Source organism: Vicia villosa, linkage group LG3 (assembly GCF_029867415.1).
Source record: "Vicia villosa cultivar HV-30 ecotype Madison, WI linkage group LG3, Vvil1.0, whole genome shotgun sequence".
Lineage (NCBI taxonomy): Eukaryota > Viridiplantae > Streptophyta > Magnoliopsida > Fabales > Fabaceae > Vicia > Vicia villosa.
In genome coordinates this window covers 215422968-215450179 of record NC_081182.1, presented here as the reverse complement: position 1 = coordinate 215450179, position 27212 = coordinate 215422968, and the positions used below count along the sequence as shown (strand labels likewise).

General features: G+C 35.1%; 3 protein-coding genes across 3 annotated transcripts; 2 read left to right on the top strand and 1 right to left on the bottom strand.

Annotated features, from left to right (window-relative positions):
* Positions 1-707: 707 nt before the first annotated feature.
* Positions 708-2687, top strand: LOC131659927 (protein ETHYLENE INSENSITIVE 3-like). Its single transcript, XM_058929037.1, has 3 exons — positions 708-964; positions 1259-1978; positions 2327-2687. Exons 1-3 carry the CDS (start codon positions 708-710, stop codon positions 2685-2687), a joined length of 1338 nt encoding a protein of 445 aa, XP_058785020.1.
* Positions 2688-3130: 443 nt separating this feature from the next.
* On the top strand, positions 3131-3818 carry LOC131657368 (uncharacterized). The gene has a single exon (XM_058926780.1). It carries the CDS (start codon positions 3182-3184, stop codon positions 3611-3613), a length of 432 nt encoding a protein of 143 aa, XP_058782763.1. The 5' UTR covers positions 3131-3181; the 3' UTR covers positions 3614-3818.
* A 4381-nt stretch (positions 3819-8199) lies between these two features.
* Positions 8200-9656, bottom strand: LOC131657367 (uncharacterized). The gene has a single exon (XM_058926779.1). The coding sequence runs from the start codon at positions 9420-9422 to the stop codon at positions 8442-8444; it is 981 nt and encodes a 326-aa protein (XP_058782762.1). The 5' UTR covers positions 9423-9656; the 3' UTR covers positions 8200-8441.
* Between the last annotated feature and the right edge of the window lie 17556 nt (positions 9657-27212).

Here is a 27212-nt window from a genome sequence, read left to right as displayed (position 1 = left end):
AATCATAAGAATTTTTATTCACATAAACTTTATACTAGTAATATGATATTGATTATATATTTTGGTTAAAAGCACGTGTTTTATTCTTCTTTAAATTTATTATAAGAACAAATAAAATTAGTGGTGAAAATAAATATTTGTCATCGACAAATTTAATCCTTTTTTTATGTCAATATATCATTTTACTTGTTAATTTCTTAATTTTTGGAGTATGAGTATTTTAATTTAATACTCATCCCGTATCATACAAATGTCTCATTTAATTTTTATATAGTTTTTAAAAAATAATTGGATATGTTGATTTTAATGATAATAATTATTTTTTTAATATTTTTATTATAAAAAAATATTTTTTAAATATATTAAATAATAAATATATTTAGAGTATATATTGACTAGATAGATTAATTATTAAATATATTTATAAAATTGATTGTTTATAGTAAAAATCGGAAGGAATATCATTTATTAGAATACTTTTATTAATTATAGATAGTTGAGTATGTTGAATAGAATAAACCTTAATAAATAGGGAAATATTCGTGAAAAAAAATTATAATTATATTATATATAGATAATTATTGAAACAGGAAAAATTTGAAAATAAGACACTTCTAGGAATACTATTCTTTGGTTTTATCTCTAATAAAAATTGATAATATATTGTGACATGCATATTGATTTTTGTACATTATTTCATAGAAGCAATGAATCCTAAGGTTGGTAATGGTGCTGTCACTTACCCTTCAAAGGGAGAGTCCTCAAACAATCCAAGAAAAGAAAAGGGAAAAGAAGTAGATGATGAAGAAAAAGAGCTAACTATTGAGGATCTTGAGACAAGGATATGGAGAGATAAAATGCTTTTAAGGAAGATGAAGGAAGAGAGAAGACAAGGTGACAAATGCAAATCATATGAACAATTGAAAAGAAAGACAATGACCCGTGCACAAGATGGTATCTTAAGGTACTATATATTTATCAGTAGCGATCATTTTATAATTTTTCGAGTAAAATTTGAAGTTTGTTTATGCATTTTGAATTTGTGGCAGTCATAAAATCCACGCAGTTATATTATATAATGTAGTTTAATACGTGGATTTACTAACCGCAACAAATCTAAAAATATTTCTCATTCAAAATTATAAAGTTAAATTTCACGGCTAGAGATATATTGATATATTTTCAATATCGTTTTAATGAAAACGATATTGAAAGTATCTGTGACACTTATTACTGAACTGACACGTAATGTGAATAGGCACATGCTAAAGATGATGGAAGCTTGTGATGTCCGCGGCTTCATTTATGGAATAGTACCGGAGAATGGAAAACCAATGAGTGGTTCTTCGGACAATCTCCGAGGTTGGTGGAAAGAAAGAGTGAAATTCGACCGAAACGGCCCTGCTGCGATTGCAAAGTATGAAGAGGAAAGTGGAATTTCAAAAATGAAGGAAATGTTGAATGGTGATTCACCAACGCCTTACTCATTGCTCGAACTACCTGATACAACATTAGGTTCGCTTTTATCATCGCTAATGCAACATTGTGAGCCACCGCAGAGAAGGTTTCCGTTGGAGAGAGGAATTTATCCTCCGTGGTGGCCAACCGGGAGAGAATCATGGTGGAACGAAATGGGATTTAGTGAAGATCCCGGTCCACCTCCGTATAGAAAGCCGCATGATTTGAAGAAAGCTTGGAAGATTTGTGTTCTGCACGCTGTGATTAAACATATATCTCCTAATATTCAGAAGATTAAGAATGTTGTTAGACATTCGAGGAGTTTACAAGATAAACTCACGGCTAAGGAAACGTCTATTTGGGTTGCTGTTATAAATTACGAGGAAAAACTTGCTAGAAGGAAGTATCCTGATTTGTTCGCAACTCTTAATTCTAGTGGTACCGGAAGTAACTGTCTTCTTGTTGAGACAAACGATTATGATGTGGAAGGTGTAGAGCGCAAACGCGCAAAACCAATACCGTTGCCAAAACCTCCTTCGTCGGGCGATGGTGCTAATAGCCTTCGGGTTGATAAAACAATTCCTCACCTTGATCATGGAAGTTCCGATAGAAATATGGTTGATCAGGTTGTTGAGAATACTAGTCCTCGGCGCGAGGCGTTTAAGAGCATTGATGGAAGTGCTTTTGTTGGAAATGGAGAAGAGAACCAAGCTCAAACACATTTCAACAATGTGAATGTGTCTCCAATGAACAATAACCTTGATGAAAGTGGTGCTAATAAGAGAAAAGCTAAAGAGCTTGATGAAAATCATGGTTATAGTAATAGTTCTATTAATCTTCAATTCCAATACCATAACCATGGAGGTAGTGCTGTTAACAATTCATCAACCTCCAATGTTTCTGTTGTGCCACCTTATGAAGTTTCTAACAAGAGAAAATTTGAACTTGGTAAGAGAAGTACTACTCATAATTATGAGATTTTTTCTTTGCAAAAAGATAAGAATGCAAGTAACAATCATCACTTTGGAAGAAAGAACAACAATCACTTCCAAATGGCTGGAGTTGGAAGCTCAAAATATAATCAAATTGGCAAAAATGACAAGTCTACTGCTGCAGCTGCAGCTGCACCTCTTGAACAAAATGTGAAAGCTGCTGGTGCAAATCAGATCAATCGTCATAGAGGTAATCATATTTATCAGTATCTTACTATCACGCATGGACACCTCTAGAAGTAGGCGTGTCACACTGTTTAACACGTGTTGGTGTCTAACATTTATATGACACCCTTATGACACGTGACAGCAAAGTCAGACAAGTGTTGGAAAAGTCAGACAAATGTCTCTTAAAAATAATTTTTTTCTTTGTTATCAAACTTTTTGAATTGATGTTTGACATCTGAAAGACACATAGACACTCATAACATGTGTTAGACAACTTAAACATGTGTCAGACAACACAACACTTATAAGACATAAATTTTGATTAAAATATTTTTGAATCATTTAATAATAAATTGATATATAGACCTCAAATACTACCGCATATTTAGCGGTATCAATGTTTTTTTTTTTTTCATTATTAGTGTTAGAGTATCTGCGTCAGAGTCTGTGCTTGATAGGTATCTTACGATTCATATGCTTAAGAAAACTGATCTTCTTATTAACAATTTGAATTTGATAATCATGCAGGTAATAATTACTCAGAAGAAGAAGATGTTTCTGATATGATGGACATCATTAACTCCGGAATTGAGATGAAGAACACCACCATGAATGCTATGCCATCTCTCAACATGAACTTTCATCCTCAAATCTACCCCACAACTGTTGAGCAAAAGAGAAACAACAAGAGGAACAACAGTTCAATGCCTGTTATGAACATGATTCCAACTCCTGGATTCAACCAAAGCATGCCACCTCAAATGAGCAACAATTTCTTTGGTCAACAAGGGGGTGCAAATAGCAACTTTCACTACAAAGTTCCTATGAATGATGAAGTGGCCAATGTTCCAATGCATGCAAATGTCTCAACAACAACTGGAACAACAGCCTTTGATTCTCAATCTGATGAAGATGCTTATGACAACTATGAGTTTATTGATTCTCCTATTGTGGGAACATCAAATTATGATTTATCTATGTTCTTTCATAAGTGACTTAATTAATTTAAGGTAAAATCATAAATTACTCTTTTTAAAACTTTTCACTACTCTTTCACAAATATTCATCTTTCACAAATAAACTAAAACTATAAGAGTTTATTTGTAAAAGAGAGTGAAAGCTTAAAATTGGTAATTTATGATTTTTAATAGAGATTGGTGGCTAGTATAAGAGGTGTCATTGGAGAAGGAAACTTTGTGTTATGTGTTTTTTTTTTTTTTGTTAGTTTTGCATTGTGTTGTGTTGTTTAGTCTAGAGAAACTGTCTCTTTGGTATGCCTACATAGGACTATTAAGCATACATATGTAAAGTTAATAAGTGAGTCTCTAAATAGGACTAAATTAATAAAGGTGTACTACTTTTTTTTAATAATATTTTAATAAATTTAAAATTGCAAAAAAAAAAAAAAAAACTTGTTTATATGAATTACAGTTTTTCCTCCAAAATAATAACGAATAGATAAAATTAAAAAAATTAATTAATTTAAAACTTCATTGACACTACAAAAAAGTAAATAAATTAAAGACAACAATGTTTTAAGAAAACAATGGGCAATCTTATGGGTAGGTCAAATAATCCCTATTAGAAATGATATTAGGATAATAAAAGACTAATAATATTTTTTAGGCTTTTACAAAGATAGAATTAGATCACTTTTTAACAATATATTTAACATTATTTTAGTATTTCAATTCGGTATTTCATCTTAGATTCAACTAATTTGAGAGATCAATTATAGTGTTCAGTAGTAACGTCAAAACAAAATCTAATGGTTTATGCAAGTAAAAAGACACAAATTTAATTAATTTACTATTTGAGTCCGCCTTAGAGGGAAGGTGCTCAAAGGAATCATGAAATGACCAATAGAAGAATTGGGCGGGACCGACCCTGGGTTGTCTGACTATAACTTGGTCGCTCAATACGAATACATATCCATTGTTAGTGACTCTCTCCGATATGTAGTAGATTAGATGTCTTTGAAAGGACCGATTTTGGTCATATTTGCAAAAGAGGAATCCACCCCTCCAATCTAGGAAGAAGAATCGTTTTTTTCACTACTCTCACACACGCTCATTGGGAAGTTGAAGGAAGACCAATTCCTTCCCATGATCTGACCCACAATTATGTCTACAAATATCCTAATCTTTATGACTGGATGGATCATTCACTAATTTCACATAAATAGCACACGCAAGTCATTTCGTGGTCATCCTCGTAACCAAGGGCCATCATCATTGTATATCTTGCAAGTACAATCGGCACCCATTTTGGGGTCTTTGTAAAACTATCATGGACCACACTTACATCTGAGTATCACTCGTCTGAGTCGTCTTTTTCAACATGGTGATGCGACGAGGCATCACGACAGCTAGCAGCATTGGAAGCGACGATAACGACGCCTTAAGAGAGATGCAAGTTGTTATGAAAGACTTGCGATGTTCCAACCAAGCTTTACAGGTGAACATTTCGACCCTTTAATCGCAACATTACGAAGACTTCTAGATCGAAGAAGAGGTATTAGACCCCTAACCTCTCTCCAACAAGATTTAGTACGCTATAGTATTAGAAAACTCTAAACTATCATCATTAGTGAAGTTTAATGGGAAGAACGAACCCTAAGAATACATCGCCATCTTCAATACTCACATGCCAATCATAGGTGCCTTTGACTCCTTGAAGTTAAAGCTCTTATCCAACAATTTCAAAGAGGCGCCCTTGAGGTAGTTCATGAACCTCCCCCGCCTATTAGTAACCAGTTATCAAGACCTCTCAAGGAAAGTTGGAGCATCAATTTTCAGCGAGTAAGAATTGAAAGGTTTCAACGATAAGTCTATTCCATTTTCTCTAAGGGCGTGCCGAGTCATTAATGGAGTACTTCACCCATTTTAACGAGGCGACCATCAAGGTGATACATCAAACTAGGAGATGTTTGTGCGAGCATTCCATAAAGGATTAAGGGTCGGGAAATTCAATGAATCTCTCGCCTAGAAGCTCGCTGCTACTAGGACTGAAATCATGGCATAAGCTGAATGTTACATTAAGGGGGAGAAATTAATGCAAAGAACTCATCAAAGGGCATGCCTCTAATAGATCAAATTCATTGCAACAACAACGCAAAAGGCCACTGCACCTTGTTTGTGAACAATAAAGCGACTTTCAAACATAGTGGGAGGATCATAGATAACGCCATGCCCCCTTAAAACTCGTTGATATCAGAAATGGTGTGTAGTTATATCCTGCTTCCACTAGCTCCCAAGTCAAACACCATGGACCCGAACCCAATAGATGGAGCAAATACCATAACATAAAAGGTCATCACACTAATGACTACTACCAACTAAAGAGAGGGATTTAATGGCTTATCCAAGCGGTGCACTTGAAAAGTATGTCAGAGAAAGCTCTTAGCAAGAAGAAGGCAAGTCTAAAAGTTAGACGCGCGATCCACCCAGAAGCCCTAAGTCCAAAAAAAAATAGAGTCATAGAGAAAAGAGGAAGACATGCTAGTTCTCTACACTCTCAATACCATATAGGGAGGCTTTGTCGAGGGTGGAAATATTTCTCCTCTCGTAGAAGGTACGTTCGACAAGTCAAGGTGGTAGAAGATTCTCCCACTCAGCCGAGGAGGAGTTGGTTTCCTTGCTCAAGAAGAGAATTGATTAGTTCACCTAGACTCCCTCCGATATTCCAGAAATTGTCACTAAGGCTATGTGTTTCCTCCTGGTCATTGATTCTACCATGAAGCCAAAGGTGTGAATAAAGCACAAAGTTGGCAAGGAGAAACGGGCGACCATTAAAAAAGAAGTGGGGAAATTGAAGGAAGTAAGTTTCATAATATAAACCAAATATCCGACATGGTTGACGAATGTAACGTCAAAGGATCTATAGGCCGTGGAATTCTATTTCCCGCGGCGAACACGAGTAGAAAATGAAATTTGCTCGATTTTACCAATTTCAATTGGTGCAGAGATAAAGATGATTGAAAGTCTATAGTTGGATACATCTTTATGTTCGGTGAAACACTAATCACATGGTGTTCGAAGAAGGAACTGGTAGTAGCGCTCTCATCTTGTGAGGTCGAGTACATTGCCTCTACGTTGTGTGTGTGCCAAGTTGTGTGATTGATGAATCTATTGAAGGAGTTGTGCAATGATGAGGGTGACGTTGTAACGCTCATGGTTGATAACGATTCTGCTATAAATCTTGCTAAGAACCCAATTGCATATGGGAGGAGCAAAGCATATTTAGACGAGGCTTTACTACTTAAGAGAACTTGTTATTGAAGGAAGATTGAGTTTGGGATATTGTAGAAGTGAAGACCAAGTGGTTGATTTGTTGACCAAAGGAGTCACAATTGAAGTGTTCAAGAGATTGCAGATGAACATGAGCATGAAAGACTTGGAGCACTTGAATTAAGGTGGTATGTTGAGTTAAAAACTATAATTCAAGTTCCGTAACCGGTTACCACAGATGTGTAACCGATTACAGTTATGAAGAAAAGTCAAATAAGCCGAAAATAAGTAATTTTATGGTGGGTGTAACCGGTTACGCAATCACAATAATCAGTTATCATTGTTATATTTTTTGTTTTTATAGCAGCGGTAACTGGTTACATGTACACAATTTAAGTATTTTAGTTATTTTTTATTGTTGCTTGTGTCTCAATCCACTTATTATATATATACCACTGCAAATTCTCACCCTCAATAATTCTCTCTAACTCTCTATCTCTCTCTCCTTCTCCACGCTCGATTACTCCATTTTGACCGACTTTATGATTCCAAATTCTAACACAATCAACTCAAGTTGCCCTCAAAACGCTTAATTACTTAAATACTTGAAGAATGTACCTAGTCATAGTTTAATGTTCCAATGCAAGTCTTAAATGTAAGTTGTAGGCTTCAATGATGCTGATTGGAGTGGATGTTTAGACACTAGGCGATCCATTTCATGATATTCCTTTTTCCTTGGCTATTATCATATCATGGAAGTCAAGGGAAAAAAAACAGCGTATCATGTTCTAATGTTTAGATTGATGGACATTCCTAACCCTCCAGCTTTTGAGGAAATAATTAGAGATTGTTGAGTTTATTATTGATCTTCTAACTACCTTGCCACGCATGAAGTGAACTCACACAGTTAATTAGGATTCTCAACTCCTAAAAACAACTGTAATTGGTTCATTTTAAATCATTTATTTCTTACTTTATGTTGTTGTTTGTTGTGCAATTTACTCATGATTATTTTCTACAACCTTTGTTAGTCACATAGTCAAAAGCACTTATTGTTACATGTCACAATTGTCAAACTCTAGTATGGAGTATTGTTTTGCTTTCACTAACAACAACAACAATAAAATATTAACTTCTTTTGACTTCTGAACACCACAACAGTCCAATTCTACGGCTTCAAGCAACACATGTATAATTGCTTCTGACACTCTAAGGAAGTAACAAAATTAAGCAATTCTGTCAGAGATAAAGAATTCTCAATCAGCAGAATGAAGTTGTTGATTTGAGATATGAAATCGCGTGATTGGATCAAATATATATAATACAGACTATTTATGTTAAATCAACTCAGTTGATAGTTGTACAGAGATATCATACTGCAAAGACGTAGGTTAAAACTCGTCACATCCCATTTATCCACTTTTAACTAATAAAAAAAACGTACAAATATTCTTACAATGAACTAATAATACAATTTAAAATTTGCCCTATAATAAATTTCATTGAATGTGATTTTAATTTTACAATTAATAAAGACGTGGTTCACTGTAATTCTGTCAAATTCTTCGTCAATCCAAACATGTCAGAAACCTTATCAATGACCGCGATGAGTTATATAGTCATGTTGTTCGAGAGTTGGTGCGGTTCTAGTTCCGGGTGCGGTAGGAGCTCTCACATGTCCAACCATAGAAACCTGAAGTGCTTCTTCTTGATAAGCCCTTCTCTCCATCTGAACCATTCTCGACCTTTTCTTAACCCTAACAAGCATTGCTACAAGAAGCAAACCTAAAAGAAAAGCACCAATAGCAGCACCAATAGTACTCCCTACCGCGACTTTCCATCGACTTAGTCTCGTAGGCTTTGTAAAATCATCATTGTCATCATCTTCTTGTGGTTGTAAAGACTCAACAACCAAACCAAAATGTCCATGCATTCTAGCAACACAAACAAGCGTTGCCAAAGGTTTCGTTTTCGCAAGTGTCATTCTCCCATTTCCCTCAAAACTTGCACATAAGGGATTCACTTTGATGCCCTTTTCTTCTTTCTTGTTGAAATTTGTAGCATTGTTGAAATCAATTGTGATGAGATTCTCACCACCTTCAATTCCAAGTTGGAAAGGGTTACTACTAGAATTCGAATCTTCATCGGCATTGTAAGCTAGAATTCCAACAATTGGAGAAACAAGTTGATACTTAGATAGATCCTTATAGTTAGCATAATATATAGAAGACCAATTGTTATACTCTATGCTTTGTCTAATCAACATTACTCTTTCAATACATGGATGAATGGTAACACCAATACCAAGATGAAACTCCTTGAGTTTTGCACCATACCTTGTTAAACTCCCACATCTAGACCTCATAGTATCCACTTTGATGCCTGATAAATTTGAAGGTAGTTGCACTGATTGAGGTATTCCTGTCTTGAAGTTTTTGTCTAATGAAGTGAATGTGTGATCTCTTATGAGGAGATCAAGAACATGAGGTGATTTGATGGTTTGAGAATGAGATTCATGAAACTTCAATGACATGATGGAAAATGTCATCAAAATAAGAGTGAGAAATGAGTCCATGAGAGTACAAGAGAAACAACAAGAAAGGACCAAAGCTTTAACAGAATTGATGTGTCATAACTTGAAAAGGAAAGAGTTGGTTTATTTTCCTAATGAGAAGAAATGGCTAAATTAATATGAATGGTATACTCTATGGAATGTTGATAGATGTGAAAGGTTAGAGTAGCATTAGTACACTCACTAGATCAAGGAAATTAAAAGGGTAAAATAAAGTACTAGCTAGCTATGTTTGTTGGAAATGTTTGCTTTATCTAAAAACTCATACATTGTGCTCTATCAAAAGGGAGGCTTCTTTTAGTAAAGAACAAGTGTTGGAATAAAATTCAATGACCAAAAGAAAAAAAGAAATAGTTAATAATGTCAACCATTGATCTAGATCGGAGGATTGAGATTTCGAGTTTTTAATCTATTGGAGTCACAGGATCTAAGTCATCCCATCATTATTCAGTGACTTAAATAGATTTTCGGTCGAAAATTTTCAAAGTTACAAAAATCGATTTTCTTAGCAACAATTACCATTTTTTATAAAAAAAATTCTTGTGGGACATTTAAAACTCTACCATTATTTATAAAAAAAAAATTCTTGTCGGACATTTAAAAGTCGCTCCTCTTTGTTGTGAATTTAACTTTTAAAACATGATTTAAATTGTTTGATAACATTGACTCAATAACGGACGGCTTATTGGTTATTAGATATACTCTGATATCATCTTAGCATTTAGACAAAACCTAACTCAACTTTTATAAAACAAACTTAAAATAGGATGAATGTCTCCATATATAAATTATACTATATACATTTTTTATTAAGTGTCCAGTGACCGACACGTATCAACACAACATGACTAAGTTTAATTTGTTTATATTTTTTCTTCAAATTACAGCTTACAACGACATGTCAATATCAATGTCGTGTACACATATAATTAGGTTTAATTTATTATTTTTTTTCAAATCATTTATTAGATGTGTCAATATCATCCAGTATTCATCTTTGTATCAAAACTTTCAGGTTATATTGCATCAGACTTTTCAAACATTACACCTAAGATAAGGTGGGAGAAATGTAGTATATCTACCTGTGAATGTGAATGTGCTAGTGCAAATAATGGAAAGGATTGGAAGAAATGATTCATGAGCGTGGAATGATGATGACACTTGATGGTGATAAAAAGCAAAAACAAATAAAAAGGGTGGGAAGAAGAAGGAGAGGGTGTTAAGCGTGCTGAAAAATAAAAGAAAAGCATTCTTGTTGTGAATGGGGTCCAATAACACTAATTGTGTTTTCTATAACGTGCTATGTCTCCCACATGTACCACTCAATTGGTCTCACCTTAGGCTTTTCCAAACATGTATGACCTTTTTCTTACTCAAAACTAAAGTCTTGCTCATTTTTCTTTTGGTTAACCCCACAAACCCAAATTGCAACATTTGAAACAATGACTTTTGTTTCTTTTTTTGAATCTACTAACATGGTTTAAGTAATAAGTTCCTATTATAATCTCTAGCTTTATTGTTTATTTATGAATTTCACATGTATTCTCATTACTAGTTGAGGGTCTATAAAGTAACAAGGGAATAATCACTCTTCACTATTTGAGGATCTATAGAGTAACAAGGGCAAAATCATTCTTTAAGAAATTTTTATTTTTAAGATTAGGATAGAATCAAGTACCTGGTAACAATATTACTAGGCTAATCCAATTGAGCTCTCTAGTTCCATTATTAAAGCATTGGTATGAAGATAACTATAACAACAAATGAATAAATGAGGAGAGAATCAATGGCATGCGTTATATATATATATATATATATATATATATATATATATATATATATATATATATATATATATATATATATATATATATATATATATATATATATATATATATATATATATATATACACACACCGGGCAAGTCATAATTCCCTTAGATCGACCACCCTGAGATAGTCGGATTCAGGCCAAAACCTCTCGGCTGATTATACAATCATGTTTTTATAATCTTTTCCTTATCATAGGACTATCCTACACCTTGTTACAGGAGATTTACACCCCAAGCATATCAAGTGGTTCTCGCATTTCACGTCTGAAAGATAGCGAAACAATTATTCCCTCCGCTATATATAGAGAATGTCGCTATTAGCTATCAAGTTTCAAACACAATTTAAATACTCTCTACTCTTCCACATACTGACTTGAAAGTCGGAGTATTAACTTTGCGGGTACACCCCCACTCGACCGCATTAGAAGCTTTCCTCCTCCACCACTTCCACATCTATATCTATTTATGGTTCCAAAACGAAACAATGGTGCCGTCTATGGATAATGACTTTCGATTCTCACGTTTTCTTAGACTCTTTAGATCAAAATTCAGTTTTGTGATGTGAATTTCTCTTCAACCTCTAATGAGATCTAGTGAATCGAGTACAAAACTCAATTGGACTCGATCAACACGCCTATCCCCGAGCGAACACGATTCAAGAAGTCATGTCTAGGAGAAGTCATTCCATCGGTTCGGAAACGACTTCTGCTAAAGGGAGAAAAATCCAAAAGTCCAAAGATCATTCAAAAAGCGAAAAACTCAAATCCTTTCCCAGGAGCCCGGGTGGCAACTAAGGTAGTCACGCTCTATCCCAAGATTGCGACGAACAACAGTCGACCTAGGTACAACCTAAGCATACCTTATATGCCCAGATCTAAGATAGAAAGATCCCCAATTCAACGCAAAAGCATCCCAAACTAGGAGAATGCAAAGGGAGAGGAGACCCCGGCAAACACGTCTAACTCATAAATGACAGGCTCGACTACTATAGTCCAGTCAATGTTTCCAAATACAGATTACTAGAATTAACACTAGTCAAACCATCGAGGTTATCATTCAATGGCATTCTCAATGGGTGCATCGAATTATGGCCGAAGTTTTACCAACGAATCACCACTCACTATATTTCCCGGAAAAGGAAACCAGGTACTATAGTCACCTTATGCAAGGAGAAAATGAGATCCTACGATCGTATATTGATCAATTCGTTCAATTTCCTTGAGATCTTAGACTTTCACAAAAATACTTTTCAAGCAAAACTGCCTTGAAATGCTCTTAAACCTTTAGGATACCCTGAGATGCCCTTCTGGTAGCAGAATTTTTCCACCACCTTGTTGTTGGTTCCCTAAAACACATATGGAGCATATGTCACCTTATCCTCCTCACTTCATGTGATCACTTGGGAGATTCGCTCCATGCTAGGTGGCCAATCATGAGCTAACATAGGATTCAAATTCAAATTCAGGCGGGTTCATTTGGTAGAATTCTTGGAATCCCTGTTTACCAATCTCTTGTTGGGTTGGCTGAGGTTGCGGTTGATGAGTGTCTTGCATCTGTTGCCTCATTTGAGCCCAACAGTCTTCTTGATTACTAACTCTTGGGTTTTGATCAACACTCTAATTTTTTGGACACTCTTCGGTCTCCCACGTCCTCGTGGTTGTTCTCCTGTATTGTCGACTATCATATACATATACTAACCAAGTTGATCAGAATCAATAACTAAATATAATGACAGTGGAATTAGACCAAAAATACACACTTATGAGGAAGAACAAATTAAACTATTGATGTGTCATGGGTGCAGTTACCGTGCATAGATAAAAATCTATGCACCGTGCATAGATTATTATGGACCCTTGGATCATTAGATCAAATTCTAAAGATCAATTGTTATTACTCAATACTCAACACTCGTCACTCAAAACTCAATACTCACCACTCAATACTCAATACTCAATACTGGATTAAAAACATGATCCAATGACTTAGATTGACTTATGCATGGTGCATAAGGAAAATCCTTATGCATATTAGCCAATGCCTGTGTCATGGTTGGTTTGAAGGATCAACATGCTCTAATAGCAACTGTAACACCTCAAAATTGATATTTCTAGAATAATCAAGTTTAAAGCATTAATATTGGTAACTAAACATACATCATAGTACTTAATATAATAGGAGTACATGAAACAACATACAGTTATGTTAGTAATACATCATGTCTAGAAACAATATCAATACACGATTTCTAAATATACAGCGGAATAAAACAAAGGTTTAAATGCACTTTTAGTCTCCCTAGTTTGATGATTTTAAACTTTTACTTCTATATTTTAAAAATAAGTTTTTTCGGTTCCTTAACTTTACATTCTTTAGTATTAATTGTTGTTCCCCCTCTAGTTTTACAGACGTGACAATGATGATTACGACAAAAAATATTTTTAATGAAATGACGATAGGGATAATTCATTTATTTATATTATTAATTAATAATTGTAACTATGTTTTTTAAATTAATTAAGGAAAACTTTTAACTTTTAAAATGAAACAATTTGGGCCTAGTCTATTAGCTGACTTTCATACAACATCATTTTATTTAAGAGGAAATGCACGAATATGCTATATAAACACTAAACAAATTTCTAAATAACATTTACATATTGATCCATCCTCTTGAGACTTCTCCATTATCTAAATGACTGGAATGTGATTGACTGCAATACTCATTGATCCATCCTAAAAGCTTATGTTCTTATATTTTTATTTCAAAAGTTAAATTTAAAAGACATTGATTATTGTTATTGTAAACCGGTTTTACATTTAAGTCTAATGAAAATCCATCTTGTTGCATCATCCCTCTATTATAACTGTATTTTGATTTTGATTATGAGATGGTAAAGTAATGAGTTCTTATTAATTGTGAGTGTAAGTTAGATTTACATGGAAAATATTGCATGTTAGAATTATAAAATATTGGAATTATAAATTTGTATTTAGGAGTCATGTACTTAGGAATCTATGCCTAAAAAATTATATACATGTATCTAGGAACTAGCAACATCCTTGAAAATCTTATCTTGTATTTACTCTCTAGTGTGTGTATAATCAAATTACTTGAGTGCATTAGGAACTCAAGCATTTCACCAAATATTAAATTATCTACATGGTATCAGAGCTCTCGATCTTGAGAGACTTGCTTCCGTATAAACCCTAGCCCTCTTCATTTTGATAAATTCTAGTTTACCTTCGTCGTGACAATTTTTCTGCCTTCATTGCAGCCTTGTTATCCTTCATTGCAATTTTTTCTGCTGCCTTCATTGCAATTTTTTTCTGTCCAGAAACACCTCACACAACCCCCTCTTTATTCCTTTCATCTGTCAACCCTTCATTGTTGTCTTGTAGGCCCCTCTTGATGAATAATTCTTGTTGTTATTTTTATTTTTAGCTTGCTAAAATGGCTAACAAAAATTATGTTGATTACTCTTTATCATTTTTCGAGGATGAGGTGAATCGTTTAAAGGTTATACTTGACTTTATCAGTAAGCCTTTTGGAAGTTGTTCTCTACTGACGACCGGCTTGAGCGTATGCTCTCAATCCTTTAGTGTTTGTGATAAAATCCCTAAGAATGCTTGTTGGATTTCATCTTACACCTCCTCTAAGAAGAAATGTTATGTTACAATTGCTAATGGTTCTTATGCGCGTATTGATGGGAGAGTTAACTTGCAACCTTCACTTCAATTACAGGATGTGCTACATGTTCCCACACTCTCTCACAACCTAATATTTGTTCGTAAACTCACTCGTGATCAGAATTATAAAGTAATATTTTTCACTTCTTATTGTGTTTTTTAGGATCTTACCACGGGGAAGACAATTGGAGTTGCTAAGGAAAAGGGAAGGTTGTACTACCTATCTAATGAACCAAATTGTTCGAAGGTGTTGGCTTCCTACTTGCAGACTGAGTCTTCGGTGTCCTCTTCTCATTCCTCCGCATAAATTTGGATTTAGCACACACGTCTTTAGTTAAGTCTATGTTTCCTTCTTTATTTTTACATCATTCAGTTGAGTCTTTTAAATGTGATGTTTGTGAGTTAGCTAAACATCATCGTGTCTCTTTTACTCCTAGTTTCAATAGAAGTGCTGAACCTTTTGATATCATACATTCTGATGTATGGGGACCTGCACCTAAATTGTTTGTATCATTTATTGATGATTGTACTCGAGCAACTTGGATTTTCTTGATGAAGGATAAATCAGAGGTACCGAAATTGTTTATTAGTTTTCTAAATATGGTACAAACACAATTTGGCAAGGGGATTAAAAGAATCCACTCTGACAATGGAAAAGAGTATGCCAATCATATCCTTTCAAATTTTACCAATCAACAGAGAATAGTTCATGAATTTACATGTGTCGACACCCCACAACAAAATGGTGTTGCAGAAAGAAAGAATCGTCATTTACTTGAAGTTGCTCGAGCCATTCTCTTCCAAATGGCAATTCCTAACTCATATTGGGGAGAAGTCGTTGTTATAGCTGCCTACTTGATTAATCGGGTTTCATCTCGCATGTTAGGTAATGTCAATCCTGTTCAATTTATGACTTCACGGTTTCCTTCTGTTTCTATTTTGCAGAGTCTCGAGTATTTGGTTGTGTTGCCTTTATCCATATCCATAAACAACATCGAAGTAAGTTAGACCCCCGCGCAGCCAAATTCATCTTTGTTGGGTATCCCCCAAACAAGAGAGGATATAAATGCTATCATCCTCCTAGTCGTAAGTACTTTGTCTCTAAAGATGTCCCGTTTCATGAGAATTTAGCCTATTTCACTCGTCCTCAGCTTCAGGGGGAGAGCATTCACAATGTAGAATCTGATTCCATGTTTTTAGTCTTACTTGAGTTCCCATGACTCCTCTCATAAGTCCTATTACCGGTCCTACAATTGAGTCTCTCGAGTCGAATGTGAATCCTGTGTCAAGTCCTATTACTGATCCTCCTATCATTGATACTGCTTCTACAAATACAGAATATGAATCGCCTGCTTCTATTTTTATCCATCCTTTTTCGTCTGCTTTGCAGGAATCATCATGTTCCATACCAACAAAAACTAAGGCTGGTGATCCAACCTTGGTGTATCAAAGAAGAAGTAAGCTCGACCGGCTCCAAACACAACACCAATTTCTAGAACCAGAGGTAAGTGTTGAAACTCATAATCCTATTAGTGATTCTCGTAGCTCTGACACTTGCATCACTAATACAGATGATTTAGCTATTGCTTTAAGGAAAGGGAAAAGGTCATGTGCCAAATACCATATATCTCAATTTGTCTCCACTAAAAATCTTTCCTTGCAGCATTAAAGTTTTATTTTTGCAGTTGACTCTGTGGTCGTCCCATCATCTGTTCAAGAGGCATTGAAAGATATAAATTGGGTCCAAGCCATGGATGAGGAAATGAAAGCTCTTGAAAAAATGGAACTTGGGAGATTGTTGATAGACGGGAAGGTAAGAAACCCATTGGTTACAAGTGAATCTATACAGTCAAACACAAATCAAATGGTACTCTTGTTCGTTACAAAGCCAGACTAGTTGCAACTAATCGAGCCTTACGCTTGAATCTTTCACCTTTGATATTTTCCTTTACTTTGTAAACCCATCTTATACAATTAGCTTCTTTCCTTCCGGTAGATCAACTAACTCCCAGGTAGAATGATACCCTACAAGTATCATCAATTCTCCCTTATCATCTAGTTCTTTCTAAGATGTCCCGACACATGTAGATATGCTACCAAATAAAAAAATCTCAAGTGATTCAGATTCTATTTAAATATAGATCATACTTCCTCCGATGTTATCTTCTCAAGCTTCTTTATTAGACACTTATTTAAAAAATATGTAGCTGTGGACACTACTTCTCCCCAAAATGTTTTCGACAAGTTCTTTCCCTTTAACACGATTTTCACCTTGTTCATAATTAATCAATTATTCCTTTCGGCAACACTTTTTTGCTGCAATGTATATGGTGCATTGGGAAATAATATGGAGTAGGAAAACAATGGAGAGGGGGTGAATAGACTAGGATAAAATTGTGACTAATTTTCCAAAAATAAATATTAGAGGTTTTCCAAGTTATGCGTAGAAGATTTAAAATGAAAATATGTGAATTATACTTTTGTTAGACTTTAGTCACGTTGACAAATACACAATTCACAAAACTCGCAAAATGTTTAACAATGAATAATTAAAGGATTGTATATTATACAAGATGTCTCTCATACTATATTTTAATTATGATCAGATTCTAACATCACTAGTTCCATAGAATTTAATCAACCCTAAAGCTCAATTACACAAGATGTGTCCTTACATAATCAATAACTACCAATTGAATAAACAATAAACTACGCTATGACTTGGAAACTAAAGCATGTAATATCCTACGAGAATTAAACACAAGAGTAGGAGAGAGAGAGAGAGAGAGAGAGAGAGAGAGAGAGAGAGAGAGAGAGAGAGAGAGGGAGGGAGGGGACACGAGGATTTATAGTGCTTTAGCGTTCGTCCTTGCTTTTCCAACTGCACTCTTCAATGGTTTCCCATTAGAACCTTCTTTGTTACTTTTTATTTTGACAAATATTGCAAGAGTTCATGCAATTACTAACCCACAATAATACTGAGAAAAATATCTGTCATCTGGATCTTAAGTTATATACAGGGTAATTCCAAACATTTTTACATAATCTTTACTCGATTCACACTTCTCAAATCTTCCAGTATAACCAATATTCTCCAAGCCAAAGTATGTAGCAATCACCCTTGATCCCAATGTTTCTTTGAGCGGTGAATTATCTGAATATTTAAGAAGAATTCCACATTGTCCATAGTCTCCCACATAATCACTACCACCAATGTGTAATACTATAATTTTTCTAAACTTTTTCAAAAATGAACATAACCAATGTTGTCGCGCTTAAAATAAATTTTCACTTTTACAGACTGTTCCTGTATAACACTTTTGATTACCTCCCGGAAGAAGATTCCGGAGAGGTCACACAGGAGTTTGTGATGTTTAGCCTTAGGGATTTGAGCAACACAACTGATGCAAGCTCAAGAAAAATGTGTGTCTTCCTTATCCCTCATATGGGATCCCTATTTATAGATGTTGGAGCCATAATCACCTTCATAAATGGAGGAGCCTTGGATTTCCTCCATTAATGGGTGAACTATCGTAACTTCCGCCATCTGGCTCTTAAAGAGTTGTAAATTCCATAACGGTGAAAACCATTGATGTGCAAATGACGGTTAGGGGTGTCCCAAGTTGAACATCCTCTAGCTTGTTTATGATTACATCCCTCGGTCTGCGGTAACTGTCTTGGACAACTAAGAATCCAAAACCGGTTCGAGAATCCCTTCCGCACTATATATCATGATCGACCTAAATATTCCAAATGTGTACAAGCCCCCCGAGCTTTAATTTCGTAGGGATGAATAGTATGGTCTGAAGAGTTTACTTTGGGTCGGTTTGGAAAGTCAGATCCTTTTCTTCACCCACCGGTTAAAAATTCATGATCTTGCCTGTGTCAGTAAGTTTCTCCTACTGATTGTCACTTTTAATTCCACGAATGCGTCAATAATGAGGAGTATTTATGGGGACTATAAACTTACTTTATTAGCCTCTAGTATGATTATTTAAAAACCTAAATGTTCACTCTTTTTCTCTTCCATCCTTTACGATTTCAAAGTTTCCTCACGTAAGATTTGCTCAACGATATTTTTTTTAATCTCTGACTCTCTTCATCAGGTAACCTACCTTTTCATACTCCTTTGTTCTTTACTATGGTTATTATTAGGGAATGTGATGAGTCGAGGAATGTTATTGTTCCCCATACTGTTGAAGAGATAAGAGCTCTTTAGAAGCAATGTATGGAATCATGTAAAAGTCATATGAGTAGGGTTGACTTTAGTCAAATTATACATGAGGTGTATGGAGACCTCTATGAATCCTTTAGTGATATTAACTCAGATTCTGGGTCTTCGGGTTTGGTGGAAGTTCTTACGGAGATGGGAGGGTCTTTTACTGACGCGGAGGTGCTAAAGCATAAGAAAAGCTCAGCGACTCAAGATGATAAACGTAAGCTTTGGGTCGACCGAATTAGAGACCGAATTAGAGACCGAAAAAGCGTAAAAATCGGTCACTAAAACGTTTAGAGACCGATTTAGCGACCATTATTTTTCAGTTGAAAAAGTGCTAGTCGCTAAGCTTTTGCGACGAATTTAGTGACCGAATTTGTGACCGAACTCAGTGACTGATTTTAGAGACCGATTTTAGTGTTCTTTTTCATAAAATAAATTGTGATACCTAGGAATCGAACTTGTGACCTCAATGTATTTTAATAGCTGCTTGCCACTACACCACTTAACAAATATTGTTGAATTTTATATTTAAACATATATACATATAGTTTTTTATAAATATAATATGTTAAAACAATAAAAATATGAAAATTTTAGTAAAATTTTAAATTTGAAAGAGAATTAAAATCTTTAAAAAAACGAAAAGGAAATAGTAAAATAATAAAGAGGATTAAAAATAGAAAAAGAAAACAAAAAAAATATTAGTGACCGAAATTTTGGTCTCTAATTTATATATAAAAATTAAATTGTATATAAAATTGGCTCATGAATATTAAATTTTGGTGGCTAATTCGGTCACTATAGTGACCAAAATTTCGGTCACAAAATGTTGGTCTCTAAATCGGTGGCTGATTTATTTTAGTGACCGATTTAGTGACCTCTTAAAATTTGCTCATGAATATAAAATTTTGGTGGCTAATTCGGTCACTATAGTGACCATAAATTTTCGGTCACTAAATCGGTCACTAAAAGCGAATTTTTTAGTAGTTGTCAAGAGAGATATCTTGTATACTGGCAATGAAGAAGACGGGGTCTTGAAGTTGTATGAGCAAGGAAACGTTGTATGCCTCTTCCGTCTGAGGGATGTCAATGATGAGTTTTTCTATTTTTATTTGAGTCTTTTGGACGATTTTCGAATTCAACTTCCCTTTACTGACTTTGAGGTTGAGTTGCTAGCCTCCTTGAATGCGTCCCCAGTCCAGATCCGGCCTAATGGGTGAGGCTTTATTAAATCTTTTGAGTTCATATGTGATGCTCTGCTTATTGACCCCACCCTAGTATCTTCTTTTCTCTTTTTGAGTCAAAAGGGGCCGACAAGGAGGTTGGATAAGCATCAACGGGTCTCTGGGCTTTCACCTCGAAATATAAAGGCTTTAAGAACAGATTTATTCAGATAAAAGGGGTGAGAAATGTCCTGAAGTTCTATGTCCATATGTTGGAAGCCAACGCTTTCCTCTTTATTGGACTGAGGACTCTATCCCTATTTTTAGCTATGACTATGAAAAATTGAATGCCGACGAGATCAAAGCTCTTTCTTTTTTGGATTCCTTTTCCTTGATGAAAATTGAAGACATTATAGAGAAGTGGGATTCCTTTAAACTCACTGTATCTTGTGGTATGGATTATTAGTTCACCTCATACGATTAATTCAGGTTTTCCTTTTTCTTTTTATGCAGCAAAAATGATGTCTTCTAATATCAAGGAGCAGGAAATATTGATGGCTGAAGCTAAGGTGAGGCGTGCAGCTACCCAAACTACGATGCAGTCAAATCTCCCCGACCTTCAAACTCGGTTTATTCATAAGAATAGACCCGAAGTTGTTAAGGAGGCGGAGGTACTTTCTGGTTCTGACCTTCCTTCTTCCACTGTACCTCCTATTGCTAAGAAACAAAAACTTCTAACCGAAGCGACTAGCAGTATCCATCATGCCGTGACCAATATAATGTAGGGGACCAGGAAGAACAATCATCAATCTGGGTCGAGCCCCGAGTTCAAGTTTTGGGATAATAACTTCGATGAATTCAAGTTCCTTTATGACCATCTGAACACCGAAGGAGATATTGTTAAGGCAAAGTCAATGGGCCCTCAACAACTAACTGCCAACCTGGGAGCCCATTTAATGCAGAGTGTCGTGATGGTACGTGCCCTGTTTGAGGCCAAAGATGATTTTGATAAGGCTGAGCGCCATCTGTCCCAGGAGGTAACTAAGACTGAGAAGCTTGATAAAGTAAATCGGCAGTTTGCTTAGGAGGTCGAGAATCTCAGAAAGTTATGGAAGAAGTTGAGAGGTTGAGGAAGGACAACGGGGGTTTGAACAAAGACAATGAATAACTTAAGTCTTCGTTAAAGGAAGCTCAAGTCAAAGTTTTATCTGTTGGCGATGAGGCTTTCAATAAAGCAAAGGTGCATGCTCTAGTCTTGCAACCTGACCTCAATGTATATGAAATTGATTTCTTTAAGGTCGAAGTGTCACTATTAAATGTGATAGTCAAAGTGCAATACATGAGTCGAAGAACTCAACATATCATGAGTGAACCAAGCACATCGATGTGAGGTTGCATTTCCTCAAAGGAGTAATCGAGCGTGGAGAAGTCCAAGTGTTGAAGGTTTCGAGAGATCACAATGCAGCTGATATGATCACCAAGATATTGTAATTGCAAGTTTTTCCACTCTATGCAATTGATAAAGCTGCATGAAGAAAGCTAGTTTGTTCTTTGATGTTATAAAGTTTGTTCCAAGGTGGTAATTTGTGAGAATTGGATCGAGCTCCAGTGGGTCGAAGAGTACCTTCTTGTTTCGATAGAGAATGTGTCGAAGACCTATATAATGTAGTTGAAGTGTGTTCTAGTATGTGTGTGTTGAAATGCTATGGTTGTTAGTATTTCGAATTGATCTATTTGTTATGTCTAATTATTTAAGTTAACTTGTATCCTAAGTTGGTTTGTAATGGGTATTTGTGAAAAAACCTATTAGTTTAGTATGTTAGGTTTTATTATAAATATCACATTAGTCTCTCATTGCATACTGTAAATCCTAATTTAGGGTGAAAGGATTATTTGTTATTCTTGTAACACTTGTAATCTTGATTAAAAGAGAAAGTAAAGAATAACAGTTTTAACCAATCTTTAGTATTCTTCTTGCTTCTCATTGTATTCTCTATTATACTCTGTTCTTGTTATTGTTTTTACAATATATATATATATATATATATATATATATATATATATATATATATATATATATATATATATATATATATATATATATATCAAGTAGGAGAAATATTTAAATAAGAGATAAGAGGATTCAATCCTAACCATTGGATTAATTAAGAAAGAGAAATTAAATTATTTATTAAAATATTAATATAACTATTATTTCTCTCTTTTGATTAATTCAATGGTTAACATTGAATTCTCTTAAAAACACTTCTACTTATATATTTCATATATATATATATATATATATATATATATATATATATATATATATATATATATATATATATATATAGTTAAGAGAGTTGACTAAGGTAGTGCCTAATTGATGCCCATACTGCATAAATTCGGTCCATTGAGTATACTAGCATTGTATTAAATGATGCCCATACTGTATAGATAATATTAAGTGACTAATACTTTCGCTAGTTTTATTTATAAAAAAAGTTATTTTTTAAAGTTTATTGAATAAATAATATATATTTTTTATTATTATATAATAAATATTTACTTGTTATATAAATTTAAAAAGTAGATTTTTTAATAAATATGATAGAAAGAGATAGTATTAAATACCAGTATTTTTCAATTTATCTTTTATTACATAATATTATTTCTATTTAGTTTAAATTGACACAATAAAGAAAAGAAATAAACGTTTTAGTTTCTGTGCCCAGATTGCCATTGTCTCAGTGATGATTTGATTTATTATTATTTACAATGTGCAAATATTATATTTAATGGCATTTTCTTTTCATCTCTGTATTTCTGATTAGTCCTGTTTGTTATACAAATAAAAGAAAGATTCGGTAGAGATTACATTGAAACAAGAACATTATTTTATTTGTTGTGTTGTAGTTTTGGGTAGTTAGAAGTTGGAAATGTTGGAGATTACACTATTGAAGAAAAAAGTATTAGGAGATTTGTCACATTATTGAAGAAAAACTTTAGGCTTTAAAATGTTGTAAGTAAGAATATATTGATAGGAGAATTCAAGTTGTCAAATTTGATAAAAAAAATCTCGTACGAAGTGTCGAGAAGAAAATTACTCGCCAATTATATCTTACGATGAATAAAATAGAGAGTTTTTACTAAACTCGTAAAAATTACAATTGGGTTGGATTATTTTCCCAACAAAAGCTCATCTCTACACCAAAGCTATCACCTCCGAAACAATGGTAGATATGTTCCACGAATCTCTCCTAAAAACGATCCCATTTCTCACCGTCCATATAGTCCAACATACCGCCAACCATGTCACTCCCTCATTTCCCTTTCTAAGTTCCGCCTTCTTGCTAAACGTCATCCCTTTCGAAAAGCTATCCTTAAAAGTCACTGCATTATAAGTACCAAAACCAAGCCACTCGGCTATGTCCTTCCAAACTAAATTCACACAAAAGCAAAGCAAAAGAGAATGGAGAGGAGTTTCTCCACTCACATGACAGAAGACACAAGAGGAATTAGAGGAGGTAATAATATCTCTAACACCTAGTGCCTCTCGCATCGGAAGCTTATTTAAGAAACACCTCCATCCAAAAGCTGATCTTCATCGGTACATCCATCTTCCAAACAACCATAAATGCCGAGACATGCTTATCTACCTGACCAAAAGGAGGGCGGGAGCTGTTGGTGATTGCGTAATAACTCTTAATAGTGAAACGACCCTCGTCGGGCTGCCAAGCTACTGCATCAGCGCAGTCCAGGACTGGCGTAACAGTCCGCAGCACCAACTGAAACTGCAACAAATCAGCTGCTAATTTTGCATCAGTGCCACACCAACATCCCATGAGTGCCACGGAAACATCCTGCAAAAGTGAAACAGAATATAATACAGGAAAACAGTCCTTTAGGATGCCCGTAGCCCTCCAATTTGAATGCCAAAAACGATGGTGAGAAACCATTTCCCATGGAAAACTTGCAAGCTAAATTAAATAAATCCTTTGGATGAGAATTCTCCAAAGATAATATATCCGCCCACCAAGTAGACAATGCAGCCGGCCCCTTGGAATTTCCTCCCCCATGAACGACACGAAGCTTCAAATCTCCGTATCTTGCTTTTAAGACTCTATACCACAATGAACACGTTTCCTCTAGAATTCTCCACTTCCACTTGCATATAAGCGCCAAGTTAAAGTCCTCAATCCTCCTAACACCCAGCCCCATTTCTCGATTTGAAGATAAACCACATCCCACCTCGCCCAATGAATACATATTCTACCGTCCGTACCTCCCCAGAAGAAGTCGCTTTGAAAATTTGAGAATTCCTTAACAATCTTCTTAGGGGCCTTGTAACACGATAAAGTAAAGATAGTCAAGCTTCCTAGCACCGACTTTAAAAGGGTTAATCTTCCCCTAAAACTTATAAACCTCTCTTTCCAACTAGCCAACCTCTTCTTTAATTTCCTCAATAAATGGTCTCAAGTAGAAATTCTCCTCGGATTGCATCCAATGGGGATGCCTAAGAATGTAAACTCTTTGTCTTCTTTCCTGCAAGCTAGAAAATTAGTAGCCGCGTCCAAGAACGTGTTGCTAATATTGATTCCAATAAATTTACTTTTGTGTAAATTAATACCGAGGCCCAAAATTAATTTAAACCCTCTTAGAATCAATTTGATAGCCCAAAGGTGAGACCAACTACCATCTCCAACCAAAAGCGTGTCATCCGCGTATTGGAGAACATCGATAAAGCAATTACCATTAAAGGAGAACCCCGCATAATCGCAATTTTCCACCGCTATGCTCACCAAGCCTTTCAACACCTCTGCTACTATGACAAAGAGGAAAGGAGAGATCGAGTCTCCTTGCCTCAAACCCCTCTCTACCTTAAATTATTTAGTAGAACTACCATTCATCATACCCAACATGTTGCTAGAAAAAACCATAGCCTCCATCCATTTCATCCAAGAATCCCCAAAACCCAACTTCTTCAACATGAAACGAAGAAAATACTAACTAAATTTGTCATATGCCTTTTTGAAATCGACTTTAAAAAGCAAGCAACCCTTATTTTCCTTAATGGAATAGTCCACCATTTCATTAGCCACCAAAACGCCATATAGCAATTGCCTCATGGGTACAAAAGCACTTTGACTTTGAGATATGACACTACCTATAACCTTTTTGAGTCTTCCCGCCAACAATTTTGAGATAATTTTTAAAACGCAACCTACCAAACAAATCGGTCTATAATCGTCTAAATCCAAAGGATTGTTGGATTTAGGAATCAAGGCCCATAAGGATGAGGTTATTGATTTAGAATGAACCACCCCGGAGTGAAAATCCCTAAAGCACATTAGCACTTCATTCTTAACAAATGACCAACAGTTCTTGAAGAACATAAGAGAATATTCATCCGGTCCAGGGCTCTTAGATCCTTCACAACTCCAAACCGCCTCTTTAATTTCTCCCTCCTTAAAAGGTAGCTCAAGAAAGTTTCTATCTTCCGGACTCAACACCTTGAACACATCCCCCTCCAAAACCGGTCAATTGGAATCATTCTCAATAAATTTATTCGCAAAATGATCAAATACCTCCTCTTTAACCTCCTTGACCGAATCTACGACCCCCTATGAGTTGAGATAGAACTAATAAAGTTACGTCTCAAACCTTTCTTCATTACCGCATGGAAAAACTTGTTATTGACATCACCATCATTAAGCCATTTCATCCTCGCCCTTTGAATAAGCATGTTCTCTTTTATGTTTAGGTTCAACCAAAAGTTTTTGCTCGCCTTCTTCTTGGTCTCCGCCTCCACTTCTACTTCCGAAGATAAATTGTCATACTCATTCTACTCCTTAACCCTTCCTCCATCTTTAAGAAGCCTCAATTTTTCCTTCAAAACAAAATCTCCTCTACCGAAAATGATCAACTCCTTCTCCAAGAAAGCCAAGAAATCCTTATTTTGAAACCATTCATTATTGAATTTGAACTATTTCGGTCCCCATTCCTCCTTGTCTAGCACAAGCCACACCGGACAGTGATCAGCGATATCCCTTAAGCCAATAAATTTCCCCACCACGCCCTACCAATTCATAATGTTATTCGACACAAGAAAACGATCAATAAGGATTTTTGATGAACCATCTCACTAAACCAACTAAATCTCTTGCCTTTAGAAGGTATGTCAACCAAGTCAATATCGTTTATGAAGTAATAGAATTCGCTCCACTCAGAATTATTACCCATGGTCATATACGATGATTCAAGTTTTTTCCACATTAAAGCATCAGTATGCGCTTTGACAACTTACTAAGGCATATTATCCCTGAGGCACAAGATAATGGCACTCCTAGCCTTATCCATTATCTCAGTCTTTTCTACTTTACTAAGGCATATATGCATCAATGTATCACCTTTCAAAGCTTTAATATAATTCTCTTGAATTAAAATTTCTTGCATTATCACTTTCCACAACTCAAAATCGCTATCTCCAGAAAATTTTGAAATCTCCCATTTAACCGTGATACTCACTTGTATACAATACCCTTGTTCTCTCCTATTGGGCGAAACTTGTTGTGATAATGACAAAGTTTAATTTTAATCAACACTTTGATACGAGACGCAAAGAACAATAGCAATAAAAATAAATGGCATTCAACAATATAATCAATAAGCAGAAAATATAATAGAATAAGGCGAAAAAAGGCGAAAGATTGGTTTACCAAATTCGATCAAAAAATCTACTATGTGGGAGAGAGCAGCTCTCCAATTCACTATAGTCTGAAAATTTGTTACAAGAGATTACATATGAGTTACAAGAAAATAACCTTCGCCTTCAGAGTTCCATAGAACAAACCTGGAGGCCAACAAGAACAAACCCCATATTATCTATCCA

Coding starts and splice junctions, on each gene's coding strand:
- LOC131659927 (XM_058929037.1), top strand. CDS start 708: ATGAATCCTAAGGTTGGTAATGGTGCTGTCACTTACCCTTCAAAGGGA. Junction 965..1,258: donor GCACAAGATGGTATCTTAAG/GTACTATATATT, acceptor TAATGTGAATAG/GCACATGCTAAAGATGATGG. Junction 1,979..2,326: donor AAACGCGCAAAACCAATACC/GTTGCCAAAACC, acceptor CCATGGAGGTAG/TGCTGTTAACAATTCATCAA.
- LOC131657368 (XM_058926780.1), top strand. CDS start 3,182: ATGATGGACATCATTAACTCCGGAATTGAGATGAAGAACACCACCATG.
- LOC131657367 (XM_058926779.1), bottom strand. CDS start 9,422: ATGGACTCATTTCTCACTCTTATTTTGATGACATTTTCCATCATGTCA.